The following is an 18,807-nucleotide window of genomic DNA, read 5'->3' as shown; positions in this document are numbered from 1 at the left end:
GTTATTAAAAACAACTATAAAAATAAAAGTACAGTCACGCGGAATTATTATGCATTATTCTTTACCGGATTCTCAACAATAGATCACTTAAATTGCAAGTGACGTAAAAAAGTGCTGTGCAAATTTTAAGGCTTTTTTGAGTTCCGATATCTTTTCTGTTGTTGACGATCGTCTTTTCAAAAGTATTACTTTGACAGCACCGATTATTCAACTATCATGTTCAGACATCATTTCTAAGGTTAAGATGATATTAAACTTGCAATTTAATGTAATAGCAGCACGTTCGTCATCAAATTCCCCATGTATTTAAATGGGAGAACAATTGCCGGTCAAAAGCGTGCGGACATAACAGGGGTGCTGCCACCTACAATAGTTTGCTTTAACCAGGCCCATTGCTTTTGTTCAATGTACGATAACTTATTAATGACGTCAGGTTGTTTGTTTACGTTGAAAGTTGGGCCTCCCTTATAGCACATCATTTGAGCAACGTTGTGTTCTGACGTCATGGAAGAATAATGTTAATTTCAGGCTAAATGCCTAAGTTGTTAGTTTAGGACAGCTAGGTTTAGTTCTATTAGCATAAATGAAGAAATTCAGTCTATTTATGCTAATAGAACCTAGCCTAACAACGTAAGCGGTTCTTACCTGACGTCAGAATCCATTGTTGCTCACGTATTGTGCGATAAGGTGCACTCTTGAAAAAAACGGTCTCCTGCGAGAAGACGCTCGCTCAACCCACGCCCACATGCAGCGGTACTTTACGCGTCTTGAGTGCCGAAGATGTTTATGTAGAAGGTAAGAATTTTAATTGTTGTGAAGACAAACAATTGTATTTACATCAAACCTGTCTATATTTTATACGAGGATAGAAAGTTTGTTTGTTCAGCAACACTAATGTAATAAACATCGTAGATATGTAAACATTGCACAAATGAAAATGTGCAATGTTGTTATCGAGGATTTTTTGTTGGCTTCTGCATTGGAAAATAAATAGAAGTGTTAGTGCAGAACATCTAAACTTGTCTGAATTTCGAGTTTAATATCATTGAATAGGAACGTAAGAATGTAGGTAATATCAGAACAAATGTGTGTTGTCATGGGAAATCACCCTGCAAGAGAAGTGCAAATAGTGCAAAGTTCATTTTCTAACTATGCATTGTAACCACGTCACATGTGTAGTATTAGAGTATTTAGTAGTTGTTGAAGGGATTTATTCAGAGTTATTAATAGTGTACGTTGCAATGTAACTTTATAAAGAGGGTACTAGTTATATATAACAGAAACACATTTGGTAACACTTTACTATACCGGAGACGGATTTCTTCAAATTTACAGGAGAAAGTACTTACGCAAATCATTGGTAAAAATTTACTATCCTTCGGACACCTCTAATTTTTTCGTTTCGTCAATTTTTGACATTCGTACTTACGTATCTGCTTCGCGGAACATTCCTGAATGTGTAGAACATCTAGAAATTGCAAAATAAGCGAAAATAAGGCGTTAGTTTTCGGAATGGCAACTGTCGATTTTCGCGATTTTGTTTGTTTCACAACCAAATATATGTATTCCTGATACTACTACGACACCAAATTTTAACTATGTTTGCCTAACCTAACCACGTGCCAATGGTTCGTGGGGCTAGCGTCAATGGTTCGCAATTATTTCCAATTTCTAGATCCTGATACTAACACGACACCAAATTTTAACTATGTTTGCTTAACCTAACCGAACTAACCTAACCACGTGCCAATGGTTCGTGGGGCTAGCACCAATGGTTCGTGGGGCTAGCACCAATGGTTCGTGGAGCTAGCGCCAATGGTTCATGGGGCTAGTGCCAATGGTTTGTGGGGCTAGCGCCAATGGTTCGTGGGGCTAGCGTCAATTGTTCGTGGGGCTAGCGCCAATGGTTCGTGGGGCTATAGTGCGCGTCAAATCTCCTGCATATGGCGATAGCCAATAGCAGCGCACTGCAGCGGTGCCATGTCGAAATCTCACACGGAAAGAGACAGCGTGGTCGAGCGAAATGCCTTGTCACGGAGAGCACGGAACATTAGATAATATAACGTATAATAAACTTTATGGGAGAAAAGAACATACCTGACTAGGGACTGCATAATTCTTTCAATATTCTCAAGGTGGAAGTTGTAGAGCCTTTGTAAGATATTTTGTCCCATAAAGAGTACGTTATCTTTTTGGTAGTAGAAAATTCGCCACGATCGTAAATTTCAAAGACTGTTCTACGAACTACGTCTTTTTTCAAATTTGTCGTTCTTTTCGGTATGTTAATGTGCTTTCTAGTCTAGGTTATTGAAACATTGGAGCAGGCCCCGATCCACATTGTTTTGCCCCCGAACATATCCGAGAAACGGTAGCTTGATTCACACCACACGCTTGAGCTGTTAGATCCTGGCACTTATTAAAGTCAATTTTACTTCTTTGTTCGTCACTCGAACACTTTTTTTTTAAAAAAATTGTACACCTGAAAAATCACCTGTCGTGCCTGGCTTCGTACGACACTGTATTTTCCCTCTTCTCTCGCCATCACTACCACTTGGTTTACTCAACGACATGCTGCACACACCCACTAAACACATGAAAAAAAAACTAACAATGACGGTATCCTCTTCGTCAACTTCTTCTGCCATCACTGGGAATGAACGTGCCCTGTTCCCTTAGCTAATCGGAAAGTTTCAGAATGCAACAGGAACGAAGGGTGAGGAAAAAAGATGCAATGCAAATACGTTTATAATAACATTGCTTCTACAGAGGGAACGGTATAAGCTACAATCACGCTTGTTTTTCGTACATACTCGTAAATTCATTATCTTTCCATCTGTTGAACTACTGACACTTGAAATAATGTATTTATATCCGAGCGCCAGGTACACGATTTAGTAGCGAGGTGAAACAGCTTCTGAACTAGGCAACGCCGCACGTCCGTGATTCGCTGGTGCTGTTCAGTCGTTCAAGGCCATATGCAGGAGATTTGACGTGCACTCTAGCGTCAATGGTTCACAATTATTTCCAATTTCTAGATCCTGATACTAACACGACACCAAATTTTAACTATGTTTGCCTAACCTAACCACGCGCCAATGGTTCGTGGGGCTAACAAAACACAATCATGACGCGTCATGTTACAGTCACGACGCATGATGGTGTACGCGCCAAACGCTATTCTCCGTCGGAGAATTAATTTTCAAAGAACAACATGAATTTCAGCTATGAAACATTCCCACATCACACAAAACATCTTCCCGATGTTCGACAATGCTACAGGAACTTATTACGGTAAGTAGTTTCTTCTTTAAAAATAAATAAATGTGTCCGAAGGATAGTAAACTAGTACCAAATCATTTTCTGTAGCATTGTTGATGTTCGGGAATGTAGTTTTGATCCATTTTAATGCGAATGCATGTGGTTTTCTATGAAAATCTATTTCCGACGTGCTATTGCTGCTGCTGCCATTTGCTTTCTGCACGTCATCGAGAAAAACAGATGTTGTCCGTATATGCTAAATTGAATGAAAGGAGTGCTAATGGAACCTAACCTAACAGACCTAACCTAACCTAGTAGGCATACCTCGTCCCCGTGATGGTTCGTGGGGCTATCGTGAGTTTTTGGGCTAACGTCAATGGTTTAATAATTATTCTTTATATCAAAAATTCAACTTTTTTTGGTTAAAAAATTTTGTGAATTGTTTTTAATTTTTTTTAAAATTTAGGTATTTTTCATTAGAAATTCATTATTTCACCTAAAAAAATGTTCCGCAATGCAGAATAGTACGTACCAATGTAAAAAATTGCGAAATAAATCATTGATAGGTGTCTCCGGTATAGTAAAGTAGTACTACACATTTAACTCGTTGATTTTGAAATAAAATTCGTTTCATTTCTACTTACCTCATATGCATAGCGGAACATTTTTCAACTTGGGATTACTTTTTTTCAATGAAAAACGTTATTTTTAACATTATAAGTATTTATTGGTCGTTGCTGATTGGCGGCCAAATTTTGACTCACGTTGTCTATCGTCAGCTGATATGCTGTGTCGTCAGCTAATATGCAGTGTTTCCAAACTTATGAACCGATAAATGCCGCACAGAGTATTCACAAAAGGTATTTAAGCGAAAACTGATCCACAAACCATTCACAGAAGGTTAGGTTAGGTTCAGTTAGGTTAGAATTAAAAAAAAGCCCTCACACGTCATCTTCTAAAACTACCGCGTGGTTGTTACACTAACAGTTATTAACTGAAAAATGATTGTTTTTAATCCACAAACCATTCACGGCAAGGTTAGGTTAGGCAAACATAGTTAAAATTGTCATGTTCTGGGAAAACAATGGCGTCGTTGGAAACACTGACCGGGGGTTACGTCATCGAACGCTAGGAACATTTGGTTCACGTAGTCGAAGGTAATGGAGGCAAGAGCTTTTGTGCATCGCAGACATATTTATGTCGAAAAATACATGTTTTACCGGCCGAATGAATTGAACGAAGGCAGAAAACACTTGCACGACCTTTCAAAAGTCTACAGAAACTCAGTTCCGTAAGTACTTTCTCCTGTAAAATTGAAGAAATGTGTTTTCCCTATAACAGACTGTTACCCTCCGCAATATATGTTAACAGATGTAAATTGAAATCGAAGGATGTAAAAATTGCAATAAAGCAAAAGAAACTTGAGCCCTCTAAGCATTTCTTCTTCAAAAATTATGTAGACATTTTTAAATTGATATATTTTGAAGTTTTCTGTAACTTATGATGCGGAACCCACAGATAACAGGGATGGCCCAAGTTCCGATTGTTCAATTCCAATTTCATCATGGTACACAGGTATTTTTTACATGGTTCAATTTCTATTTATGTCTGTTAGCACATACGAGTAGTTTGGAGTTTTGATTGCTTACTGTGTGTTTGTTTGAGAATGGTTTTTCACTTCCACATACAGCTCACCATTCAGGAGAAGGTCCCCGATGGAAGTGAAGTGACGTAGCAATGGGGGACTCCACTATTAGGGGTCGAGGGTGTACACCCTGAGTACAGAGCCTTGAATAACATAGTGTGGAAAAGTACCCAAGAAACTAGTTCTCGAGATGGATGACAATATAGATGGCAGTGCCATCAGTACGACTGCTAATTTTCTTATGAAAGTAATGCGGCTTAGTTAGTTTTTGGAATATATTGTGTAGATTTGTTTGTCTTGAAATGCCGTACGTGAATTGATGGAAACAGTTATATTTGTGGAGTGATTTACAGTCACAATATGGCATTAATTTGGAAAGACAAGTAAAATAAAATTAATAAATAAATAGCATGCGTAACACAAGAAGAAACATTGCAAAGTGATTCCGGACGTCAGGTGTTGGATTGTGTACTAGAGTTTCATTTTTCTATATTATTAGAATATAAATACTATCCTGAGAGATATTTCATACCGAGGCGACAAACCACAAGTGTCGCTTGGAAGCGAGCAGTCCGTAATCAATGCAGCCTTTCCAACCGTAGGGACATAAGTTCTGACTGCACAGTCTCATCAAGGAGATTTTACACCAAAGCGACACATGACAAACAATACGAGGATTTCACACCAAAGTGACATGCAACAAACGATATGAGGATTTCACAACAAAGCGACACGGGTCCTTTGGCCCAAGGCAACTTTCATACCGAAGTGACACATGTTGCTTGAAAACGAGCCAATCAAGAGCAACATTTCACATCGTAGCAGCATGAAGGGAAGTACAGGCCAGCGTTCGGTTGGTGAAATCCTCAAGCGATGAGTGTCGCGTGCCGCTTGTCGCTTTGGTGCGCAATCTCACTAAAGCAAGACACTCATTGTATCATGCATGCGCGAACAACAAACCACGGCAACATGTTGCAAGCTATTGAGGAAATGGCCCAATTTGACCGACGCACAAGTGACGCATGTGGCTTATCATGTCGCCTAGGTATGTTGTTGTAATGTGCGGTTTATCGTGTTGCCTATCTGTTGTTCGCACAATTAGCAGCGAACGCTTGCTAATAGACTGAAGTCACCATGTCGCTTGCCACTTAGTTGGGAACTCCCCTGTAGCGCATCACTTCGGTCTGAGCAATCTTCCTTTAAGGAGCTTTCCGACCAAAGTAAGAAGTAGCACGCGGATACGTCATATGATCGTGTCGTTTGCTGTTTGTACACTCATATGCAATGAATGCTATTTTACAGTCTGGAAGTGTGTGTCACTAGTGTGACTGTGTGAACATCCCGTGTTGCTTGTCCCATTGGTTTGAAAGTTTCATTACACTCATGTCGATGGCACTAAGAAAGGTTTTGGGGTTCGCCTTGTCATTTCATGCAATCATCATTATCATCATCGCTGCGATTAGTTTAAAGTGGAAGAAAAGAGACAGTAAATATAAAAAATACAAATGCTTCAGTGTGTATATCTTTAAAAGAAATGATGATGATAATAATAATGAACCTAATTCATACACAAAAATTTAGTTGCCAAGAACATTCCACGCATATTTTTCTCCTTTATTATTAATGAAAGTATGACGATAACAGGACGTGGTCGACTGTAGAATGTTCGATAATATCTTCGCGACCAGTGTGCCAAATATCATAGCAATTATCACATTCATAGAAATGCTTCATGTAAAAGAATCAGACGTTGCAGCAAAAACTCCATGTATGAGGGGCAGTCAAATGAAAATCGAACACCCGCTACAAAGTGACAATGGAGTTTGTTTTATTCAAAAGTAATTGCCTGAAGTGTTAAGACATTTATCCCACTGGGAGACGAGACAATCAATTCCAGTCTTGTAGAAAGAGGTAGGTCGCTGACGGATCCACAACCTCACCCACTGTTGCACTTCCTCGTCCGAATGAAACCGACATCCACAAATATCTTTCTTCAGGTCACCAAAAATGTGGAAATCACAAGGGGAAAGATCGGGGCTGTTCGGAGGATGTTCAATCGTTTCCCAGCCAAATGTGTGAAGCTTATCCCTCACCAGTTTGGCAGTATGGGGACAGGCGTTATCATGCAAAAGGATGATTCCATCCGACAGCATTCTAGGGTGTTTTGACCTGATGGTACCACTTTCTGCAACGTGTCTGCATAGCGCTGCACTTTGATTGTGGCTCCACGCTCTAGGAAGTCAACAAGCAGAGGGCACTTGCAGTCGAAGAAGAAGCTCATCATGTCATGACCTTACCGGAACTCGTTTGGACAGCTTTGGATTTCTTTGGCGGGGGAGAATCGACGTGTTTCCATTGTTGGCTTTGCCGTTTGCTCTTGGGCTTAAAATGGTGGCACTACGATTCGTCCCCTGTGACGATACGTGACAAACGCATACTCTTCCTCGTTGGGCCTGTCCCAGGCACGGATCGTCTTGCAGTGCTGTGCGTCCTTCGCGAAATCTCTTCTGCCACTCGTGCACACTTGTCAGGGACGTGCAGTGTTCGCCATACACTGCAGACATGCGACGTTGAATTTTGCGTGTTCCAGCACCCTCAGCCACCAAGAAATGAACCACACCTCTCTGCTCTTCTTTGCTTGCCTCCATTTCCAATGCAGGACGAACACACTTTTCACTACGCTCACCTCCTGATCAATGACGAAGCAACTGTGTGGACCTGTGCATTTTTACTATGCACTTCTCCTACCCTAAAGAGGGCAGTATCGACACGTAACGATAGTGTCGCCAACTTTTGCGAGGAATGTGTTTTATGGTCGGTGTTCTGTTTTCATTTGACTGCCCCTATTACTTCCATTATAAGCAGATGAATGCCATGCACGTGTACCGACATCAGCGCCTCTAGTGGTATCATATTCAAGTGGAACCAGCCAGAGATGCCAGAACAGTGCCATTTTCCACACTACGTTATTCAAGGTGCTGTACCCTGAGTGAGGAACACATGTGGGCACAAGTTGTTTAGGGATACCAGATATCTTCTTTTTCGGGTCCTAAAATGGTTGGGGTGGGTTTTCTGGAAAATTTGGAAAAATCATCTTTTGGGGGGTATAGACAACTGCTTAACTTCAAGATTAGTTACAAAATGTTGTTTGTAAATAGGGTCAGTTGGGGTAAAACAGGTATAAACATGACCCTTTTCATCTTTGATGTTTTATAATGAATTCCATTTAAACATTAATTTTGTTTATTTTGTTCCAGCTCAGCATTGCGACTTTCTAGAATAGTTTTATGCATGTTATAAGTTGATTGACCACTTAGTATAAAAATGATTGCCATTTCTACACTATACTTATTTTACCCCATGGATGGGGAAAACGGGGTATAGTACATGTTTTCAAAGTAAAACATAGCTTTAACAAGTATTATACTGGTTTTACCCCAGAATATGTGTAATGTAGGTAGACTAAGAAATAACGAAAAATAATTAATAAGTCATATAATTGGCTACAAATTAATAATGGCTCATAGGCAAAAAAAAAAAGCACAAAGCATAAACTGATCATAGTCCATTATTTGTGGCAGATATATTTAGACAAACTTGAAAAATTTCCCATTGTAGTCTCGAAAATGAAATTCTTCAACAATTTGTCCAACATCCACTCATTCAATGTCATCTTTTTCTGGAAAAATGTAGCGTTCACCTTCACTTACGCATTTGCTGAAAAATTTGACAGAATAACGATCCTTATTACGGAGCAGTAACTTGCCCCCTGTACTCCTTCACTGTTTTGCCACACTCGCTCTGGTAATGGACAGATACCCATGACCCTATAGTTAGGCCTATGTCATTTTTTAATGATCTGGCAAGGTTAGGCCCATCGTCTTCATCTTCACTTTTGGCTTGTTGAAACAGTTTCTTGGCACATTTAGATTTTTTCCCCCTTAATGACATTTGGATCTGTCTTCTCTTGTTTTATTCTTTTGCCCAAGGTTGCAGTCGGTCCTTAGATTTCTGTTTCCTGGCCTCCTCCTCTTCTTTCAACCTTTGTTCTACTTCTCCGCAACTTCCTTGGACTCTTCATCTCTTTTGCTTAGAATATTTCAAAGCAGCCTTTACATCTGAGGATTGTGGAGGTGATATTGTATTCAAAATTCCATCCCTTAATTTCTTCGTAGGTGAAGGAACACTTTCAGCTACTTTAGCACTTGATGATGGACCTGGTAAAGCAAGTTGGGGATTTTTAGTTGAAGGGCCAGGTAGACTTAAAAGTTCTTGATTGCCAGTTAGTAGGCCTACACTCTGATTTATCTGATCCATCATCACTTGATTGGCTAGCATCTTCTGAGGGCTTCGTACTCCTTGTAGGCCCAGGCTCAATGATTTTCGGCTGAGGCTGTGCTTTACTAGGTGTAGACCCAGCTGGTTGGACTGAAACAATCCTACTTTTCAAAACAGACTTGTTCACAGGATACATACCAGAGCCCCTAAAACAACCTAGGACGTGATTTGATTTAAACGAACAAGCTACAAGTTTGTTTAACAGACTTGGAAAAGCAACCTTGTCTACATTCTTAAGACGTGACTTGCGATACCATGTCTTTCCAAGCATTATCCATTGGTGCAAATACACCAACATCCAAAGGTTGCAGTGCATGGGATGTATTTGGGGGCAAACACAAAAGAATGATGTCATTTTCTCTTGCCACATGGGTTACATTATTTGTCAAATGACTTCAATGTCCATCAAATATTACAAGAACTGTTTCTTTAAGATTTTTTACCTAGATAGCAAAAGCACTAACCCACTTTTCTAAAATATAGTCTTGCATCGAGGCTGACTTGGTAACTCCATAGAGTGCACCTGAAGGGCCTCCTTGAACCCATGAGCTCTGCAAATCTCCTCGTACTTTAAAAATTACACAAGGGGGATAGCGATCACCAGATGCACTTGCCACAAAAAGCACGCTGTACTGAAGTCTACCAGCACCTCCTGATTTTGAATAGGTGACTCTTGCACTTTTAGGAACAAATACCTTGCCCTTAGTAGGATCCGTTTGCTAAATCATTGTCCTTCAGAATTTTCTCATAAATTTTAAAAACTCATCAACGACAAAATGGGAAAGTCCTTCTGCCCTAGCTTTAGTCAATATTTCAGGTCTTCGCCTTGATAGTTCTTTTTCCCACCTTTTTTTGAAACCTACAATGAAGTCGTAGCCCAGCGTATCGTCTGTAAATGGTGTCTTCCTACCCACTGAGTGTACATAACTACGTACCATACATTGCAATTCTTTTCTGTCTAGTGGATACCCACATTGTGCTGTAAACAGTAAAGCCTCTGCAATGTACTTTTCCTCTTATTTGAACAGCACTGTTGTCTTCCCAGAGCCTTGAACCGCAGGAGGATTTTGACACCATCTTCTCAGAGTTTCGTATGGTATGTTGTGTTTTTTAGCTGCAGCATACACTTTGCTCCCCTCACTAACCTCTTTTGCTTTTTTGATTGCATCAGATTCATATTTTAGGAGTTTCTTCTTTACATTTGTACGTGGCATGTTCTGGAACGAAAAGTGAGATTAGTTTTCAGTTTGGCACGCATTATATCCATTTTACCCCATGTTTTTACTACATTAATAACATAAAAACTATCACACATAAAAATCTTAAACTAATGAAAAATTGAAGTTGTCATATGTAATGTATACATACGTAGATTGAAAGCTTCAATCGTATCAGGTTCACTTTTCACAATGTTATAAAACTGCTTGTTTTGTTTACACTGACACCTGTGAAGAACATTTTTTTTGAGAAGCCAATATCAGTGTTGCTAACATGTTTTTAGCATGATATAATATGTAGTCATGGTATACATATATGATCTTTTTTAGTGGTGCATACTATTAATAGTTTAGGATTTATTAAATAAAATTTTGTTTATACCTGTTTTACCCCAACCGACCCTAATTGTTTCAGTCTTCAACAAATACAACACTCTCAGTTGCAAGCGCTGAGACAAGAAACATTTCTTCCAACAAAGAAAAATTGTTAGACTTTTGAATCTTCTGTTGTTTGATTTCAAAGAATTTGTGACATCTACCACGGCTCGTGGTGAGCAGTAAATTTCTAACAATAGGTAAGCATATGCGATACGCTGCAGCTTACTTTGATTTCAGTTTCATAACATCAGAATTTAGAAACAAACAGTAATTTTTAACTGCTCTACTCTTCTCTTAGTTGTTACTTGGTAGTGGAAAAGTGAACTTCTGTTGATCAGCAATCTGAACCATACTGAAATGAGAATTTGTATTTAGTGACGACTTACAAAAACTGTTTTCTGTCTTTTGGCCTGGAAGAAACAACTCCGAGGCATAATGTCAATTTATGTTATTCTTTTAAATTAAGAGACCAAGTTACACAACCATATAATATGGGCCTAATGAATAAATATTAGAATATTCAGACAATTGCCTATAGTGGGCCTATTATTAGTTATACGGAAACAGTGTAAAATTATTTTACAGGAATGGGTGATCTATAAGCTCACCAAAACACAAGTAAGCCCAAAATGTGTGTTCGAAGTGCTGCATCTTCGTTGAAAGTTAACTTTTTGCAATCTAAAAATGTCCTCTTTTTTAAAGTTTGTCATCTGGTAACACTAAAGTCAATAAATAGGACTTTTCGGAACTGCAAGCTGTGCTAATTGGGTCATTCCATGTCAAGTGAACCAATGAAAAACACCTGACCATCTCTAATTTTATTCATACTTAATTTTCATGCAGTACTACCCTAAGGTAGGAAAAATTGCACATTTGTATCTGTTGTAGTTCTCCAGTTAGAACCCTCTGAAATGTGGAAAAAAGCACAATTTTCAGCACACATGCTATCACAAAGAAAATCGTAAATCAAGCTAGCATTGATGTAGAAGGATGGGATAAGAACCAAATTGTTGCTTTTGCTATGAGCTTTAATTAGATATATCACATGACTACTTTTCAAATTTTGGTATGATTTTACAATACCAGATAACACCATAATTTTGTTAATAATGGTACTTTTTACGTCTCTTATTTCGCTGATAAATTCCACCCTTTGGAATTCCAAACTGTGGTAATTACTTTCAAATTTACTGTAACAATCAATTGCACAATTCTGTGATATTTCGTCTTTCTTATATGAAACTTGAAAATATCATTAAACATTTGGAACCACCGTTACCCTAAGAACTTTGATGGAGAGTTCGAAAATCAAGCACTTAACGGAGTCACCGAGCTGGCTCTACTGAAAGTTTCTGTGGGGCCATTGTCCTACATATACTCTGAAACAGTGGCAGCGATTGGGTTCCAAAACCAGGGGGTCAAGATGCCAAAACTGGGGTGGCCAAGACAGTATATTTCCCCTTGTAGATAAGGTTTAGCATAGTGCCGGGGCAAAAGTGGCGAAAAGCAACTCCCCCCCCCCCTCTAATCGCCGCCACTGCTCTCTAAAATGTCCACTTTTTTAGTTGAGATGTGTCAGTGAATAGAATTTTTATTTCAGATTCAAAAGCCACAAATTACCCAGGATATTAGTCCTGAAGTGTTCCCAGCATTCGTCCAATTTCTTGTATTCCAGAGCAGTTTCACAGTTTTTTAAACTAAATATCCTTGTATGCACACACACACACACACACAGTGGTGTAAATAACACCCCTGAGGTAGTGGGGGACACGGGCTTGAGGGGTCCAGTAAGAGTGATAAATTAAGAAAGTCCAATAGTGTACAACAGTTTTCCTTTCGGTGTTAAAATATATTTTCAACCAAACCTATTCTACTTGTCTGCCCCTACAATTGCAAAAAGAAAATGTTAATAACAAGTAGAAAGTGAATTACCAGATTAGGTAAAGACTTCATTAGCTGAATGGTTTACATTGCTGAAGGGTAGACAACAGGCAAGAAAACATGCTGGCAATGCAGAGAGAGTTTCATTGCAGCTGTCCGCCCCTACTCACAATTTCTACCAAACTAAAAAGACAGTTTTTTTTTAAAGCTTCTTTGATGAAATGACGGAATATATTGGCTTTGTCGATTATCCAAGCTAAAATTAATAAAAAATTACTTGAAGCACAATGACTAGAGTGAGATCGATCGGGCTCAAAAATTAGACTTGACCAAACTAGCACACAAGAATTTCGTTCCATGAAAAGATGCAGAGGATTGGTAATGGGCATTTGACAATATCATAATTTTTGTAGTAATGGTGTATTTTCATATATAATTGTTTACATTTTGTCTGTTGTCTTAACCTTTCATATCAGTTTTTACATTGATTCAAATTACATGTATGTATATTTATATTTGTATATACCTAATATAAATGTAGGCATGAATTAATATTTTAGAAAATAAATATATATGTATATATTTTTTTTTAATACAGCTGTATTCTGTTGCAACATTTTACATTGTGAAGCTGACTTCCTCCTCTAGTTTTGTAACTGGGATTGGTGACTTGATAGCATGATTATATTGTAGGTAACATGTTAAGAAAAGTTTATTTTGTGAAATTATTTCTAACCTTTTTACCATGTAACTTATATTTTAATTATCTGTAATTCATTCAAAAGAAGTCATTGAACTAAAAGAATATATATGAAAAAAGTCAAAGTACAGAGCGATCCATTGAAGTGTAGACTGTCCCTGAATCAAGCATGCAAGTTTCCATAACCAGTTTAATCATATGGGGCATTTGTCCCCGCCCCCCAAATCCTTTCACTTACAGAAATTTAGCATATGGGAATCTTATCACCATTATTAAACAATAATACACTCTTGAAGAAAAATTAAGTATTTTAGCACCCATGAAAGTTCCAAGCAACTACAGGAGAGGGGGTGCATGTTATCATATGGAATTGGACTCTTCCACTTTGTTCTCTAGCAAATTTCTTGTTGTCAACACTCCACACACTTTATTTGTTAGTTGTATTACCTCTAGATGGCTGCAGAATAATATGCTCATACATAGAAAATTAGTAAATTATGTGTTATGTGCAGTTGTTTTGAATCTGAAGTAAGAAATCACTTTTGTATGTATACATGGAGGTCCAGAAGGATTTGGGGGGAGGAGGAAGTGCATCACCACCACCTCCCCCCCGGAAAATGAAAGTCAACCAAAAATTACATATTTAACATATGTAATTCCATATCAGTCACAGTAATATATGCATTAATTATTGCGAGGCCATTACATGAACATGATTACTTCAAGAAGCAGTAATTTTTTGAGGGGACAACACTTATGGGGGGAAATGTGCCTAGTTTGCCCCTTCCCTGGAAGAAAATACCCTACTTGCCTCCCTGCAAGAAATCCTCTGGACGTACATGAATGTACATTAGAATCTGGACCACAGGGAGGAGAAATAAAGATGGAAGGCAGAGATCAGTGGTGTCATGGAAGTAGGAATTCTTCTAATGTAGAATAAGTCCATCACAGTGGCAGCTGGTGATCTGGCTTTTCTTCTAAACAGCTTTTCAAGTAAAAGCAGGATTTCATGGAAAATGGCTTAGGGGGTAGAGTGATTCTGATACTACCTCAACTGCAACATATACACATTTTTGTCAAGTGCTGAAGATACTTTCTGTTTTTCCTGTGACAAGTTGCTCGTGTGAAAGAGTGATCTACATCAGATAGCCCTTTGGATTATGATTATCTGATGTAACCTTACATTGAGCAAAATCTCGATGCTCAGGTTCGTGTCGGTGACTTAGCGGAGTGTTTAAAACACTTGTACTAATTAAAAGAAGTCTAAAGACCTAATCACATGGAACTGGATTTTCTACTTGAATGCCCTTGTTGAAGCTAGACTGGCTACCAGGATAGAAATTATAGTTGACTCCAAGGCTAGTTTTGGTGACTAGGCCATGTACTCATTGCAACTTTCATCTCTGCTCAATGCTGTAGTAACAACCAGTCAGAGCGAATGTTTGGTCATGTTAAGGGGTTGTCAAGGAAAATTCAGAAAATTGTTTTTTTCTGTGGTTTTTGAGTGTTGGTTGTGCGATTTTTTTTCTTTTGCTTGATTTATAGAAAGTAGCAGAAATAAGGTGCATGCCTGTTTATTAGTATTTAGGAATTTATACATAGCAATGAGATTTGCTATGTCTTGTGGGAATAAAAGTCTACCACCAAGTACGGTAACGAGTATCGTGTGAGTAGACAACTAACAGGTAACAAAGTTCCACGCCACTAGTCCAAGCCCTAGCAGGATATCTAGCCTCTTGTGATTCACTCTTTACAATGTAGCAGGAGTTCATTCTAGTGGGATTTTCGGTGGATCTGGACACACACTATATTATCCCTCCTTCCCTCGATTGTTTCGTATTCATACCCACCGACATAAAACTGAAATTGAATGAGGTTTTTCTTTCACTGACTGAATATGAACACTCATCAAATTTTTGCCCTCCCCCCACCCTAATCATAGGTCTGCATGTGCCTATGTTTAGAGAGTGATTTATATATTTATCAAATTATGGCAGAAGGTGCTGAAACTGCCTGCGTTCGTTGTCCACACATTTTTGACACCTCTTGATGAACTTGACCATAACGTGCTGCAGTTCCCATTGATTAATCTTGGTAATTTCTTTGCAGATGTCACGTTTCAGTTCTTCGAGGGTGTGTCGATTTGACTTGAATACTTCTAGTCTCCTGAAATTTGGTATACAGCAAGTGGATTACTTGACAACATGGCACTTTTACACCTGGGAATCTTGTTTCAAATTGCCTTTGAACTTCATGTGCTAATTGAGTTTACACGTATGAATCATAAATAAATAAATACATGCTGTGCAGTAGAAAACATTTGCTGAACCATTACGCATTTTGTGGTTGAACACACTATAAAAACAAGACTAACAAGCACGCTTTCACCTCACAGTCTCGTGCCTACTTTCAGAACCTCTGTAAAGACCGGTTTCTAGTCCCCTTCACCAGCTTATGCTAGTGGGTTTCTTCATAAAGATGTATCAAAAGTGTGACTAGTTTGAACACCTCCTTTTATAAGTCTGGTAAGTAAATCACGTTTTAAAATAATTCCAGAAACTGTTGTGCACTTGCTTCATCGACTCTACTATGCCAACAAACAGGAGTGCGTACCTCAATTGCCTATAGCGCAAACACCCACATGGTACTCTACACTTCAATGGATGACATTGTAGAATATAGATATATCATAGAAAAACATGTAATTTATTTTTAAAATTCTAGGATATTTCATTACCTTTATTCTGTATGTAATTTTGCATGCTCATTTTTCCATATTAGACATTTTTGGAAACAATTTCAGCACAGTATAAAGCATGCTCAGCCAGACATTCAACTTGGCTCTTTGTCATTCCATGCTATTGATCTACTGTTTGTCTTAAATTTCTACATAATACACCTATGTGTGTGTACCAAAATATATGGTGATAAGATTTAATTTGTTTTGCAGGGAGGAGGAAGAGTGATGAGTAGACATGAAGAGGCCTAGGCTGTTTGCACTCTTTCTTTTCTTGAGACTCTCGTCTGTGTTTGTGGTTCAGACAGCTCACGTTCCAGATGAGTATTGGCAGTCGCTGGAAGTAGCTCACAAACTGGCATTTGGGTATCCTTTCATTGCTTATTTTTGTTGATTCAACTTACATTGTCAATGCTGAAGTTGCTATAAAAATATACTGTATATTTTGCTTATTTCCAAGCAAGTCGTATCAAGCAAATCATATAAATGTTACGAAAGTTTAAAAATAATTGAAGTTGCTAGTAACAATGGGAACGGCATTGGAAATGCTTTATTTTACTTTTAGTATTTGTATTTTTGTTATTTATTGTTGTTTTGTTGCTACTTTTGACATTGGGGATGAGTGATGAAGGTACATTCAACAAACAACACCCATTCCAAGGCTGGGACTTGTATCGTGAACTTCCGTGACAAAAAAAAAGTCTTGCACTTAAGGCTTGGCTGCCGCCATCACACATTCCTCTCCTTTTGAAAAACCACTGTGATATTACAAAATCTGAAAAATTACATTAGCTTGGAATTCTTTCTAGAGCAATGACATGAATTTTCGTGTGGTTTGCTTTCACTGTTATCTAGATATTATCAATAGTTTATTAGACACTACTAACAAGATGGCAGCAACTAGTAGAAGCTGCGCTGATCGTCGTCCCATTTTTCGAGAATTTTCAGTGTTTTTCTGAGTTTGTCTTTAATCCTGGTGTACTCGTGCATCTGCTATAGTGTTTGCTCCCCGATGTCAAATGATTTTCACAATCTATTGCGATGGAGATGTGCTGAGAGAGAATTTACATTTTCGGTATCCATGGCTTCACCCAGCAGCAGGAAGCAACACACTGCAGGTAAGGGGACCCCAGCCCGGTACTTTCACTTCCTATGCATGGTTTTAATCTGTGGGGACATACAAGTGAATCAGGAACCTGTAAAAACGTTGACAAATTTTTCTGTGTATTTAAAAAATACACAGAGCATTAAGAACAAGCTTACTGACTGTGCTTCTTTTGCGCTTCTTTTGCGTGTGAACTAATGACATACGATTGCTTAATATTTACTGAAACATGGTTAACTGAAAATGTTAGTGACATTGAACTACCATTCGCATGCCATTTTAACATATATAGAAAAGATGGTGGTGTTATGATATGTGTTAGCACAAACTGGCCCAGTAAAGTATGCAATGACCTAAAGCGGAACTGTGAATTACTGTGGGTCGAGGTTTCAGTATCCAATGCAAGTAATCTTCTCCTTGGTTCGTACTATAAAAATAGTCCACTGTACCTTCTCAAAGAATGTCGAAGATTCATTACTTGCAACAATTGCCCTGGGGGCCGTTGCGCTTTTTGGAGACTTCAACCTGTCTATTGAGTGGCAAGACCCTGGTAATGGAATCGCGAAGTGTGCAAATGACTTACGGTTCATTGAAACTTTCATTTCTGGTTTAGAGCTGAAGCAGCATAATTTATTCACCACCAGGAAGGACAGTAATCTAGATTATGTTGTATCCACATTGAACAATGTAAACATTATGCGGCGTAAGAACCCCCTGAGCTCCGACCGCGATAGTTTGGATGTGTCCATTTCCATCCCCCCCACCTACTACAAGAGGACATCGCCCCTCGATCCAGAAGAAGCACCACCTGTGAAACAGAGCACTGTGGGAGGAGATATGACGTACCCTCGACTCCTTCTCGGAGATGGAACAGTCAACGATGCAGGTGAGCTATTTAGAGCTGTCATTCATGCAACAGTGAACGACCTTGTCCCTTTGGGAAGAATAGCATCTCGCAGATTTCCAAGTTGGTTTGACTCCGAAGTGCGCAATGTACTGGCTTACAAGAATCGAGCCTGGCAACTTTGTAAGAACTTCCCTAGTAAGCACACTTACAATAATTTCGCTGTTCTTCGACGGCACTCAAAGTACCTTCTTCGAAACAAAGACAAAGAATACATAAACACTATCAATGTAACAATCCAGGAAAATCCAAAGAACTTCTTCAGTCTAATGAACTCGAGAAGAAATAATAGCAGAATTCCTCTTGAAATTACACACAATAGTGAAAGTGTGAAAGGTGACCAAAGGGCTGAACTCTTAAATGCTTATTTCCACGGTAACTTCTGTCCACCTGCCCCCCTTGCAACGTTGCTAAACGTAAGGTCAGTCTGTTCTTCCTCTCTAACAAAGCTTGCCACTACAACCGATGAAGTGAAAAGTCTATTGCTGTCTCCCATCTCACTGTGCCCTAGGGCCGGACAATATCAACACCATGTTCCTGAAGAAAACTGGGGAATCCCTTTCTTATCCCTTCTGCATTCTTCTGAATAGATGTTTCTCGGAGGGCGTCTTTCTTCATGCTTGGGAAGAAAGCTAACATCACTC

At 38.8% G+C, this 18,807-nt stretch overlaps 1 protein-coding gene across 1 annotated transcript in view; it reads left to right on the top strand.

Moving 5' to 3' along the window:
• The first annotated feature begins 717 nt into the window (after window positions 1-717).
• The window catches only part of PIG-B (phosphatidylinositol glycan anchor biosynthesis class B), a 52,998-nt gene continuing 34,908 nt past the window's right edge, over window positions 718-18,807 (top strand). The window contains exons 1-2 of the mRNA XM_083117943.1: window positions 718-795; window positions 16,368-16,520. Of these exons, the coding sequence (XP_082974069.1) occupies window positions 16,393-16,520 (128 nt within the window). The 5' untranslated portion in view covers window positions 718-795; window positions 16,368-16,392. The remainder of the gene's footprint in view (window positions 796-16,367; window positions 16,521-18,807) is intronic.

The sequence above is a fragment of the Lepisma saccharinum genome, chromosome 2 (assembly GCF_977018435.1).
Source record: "Lepisma saccharinum chromosome 2, izLepSacc3.1, whole genome shotgun sequence".
Taxonomy (NCBI): domain Eukaryota; kingdom Metazoa; phylum Arthropoda; class Insecta; order Zygentoma; family Lepismatidae; genus Lepisma; species Lepisma saccharinum.
Note: the sequence above shows the minus strand (reverse complement) of the source record. Positions and strands in the feature narration are given on the sequence as shown.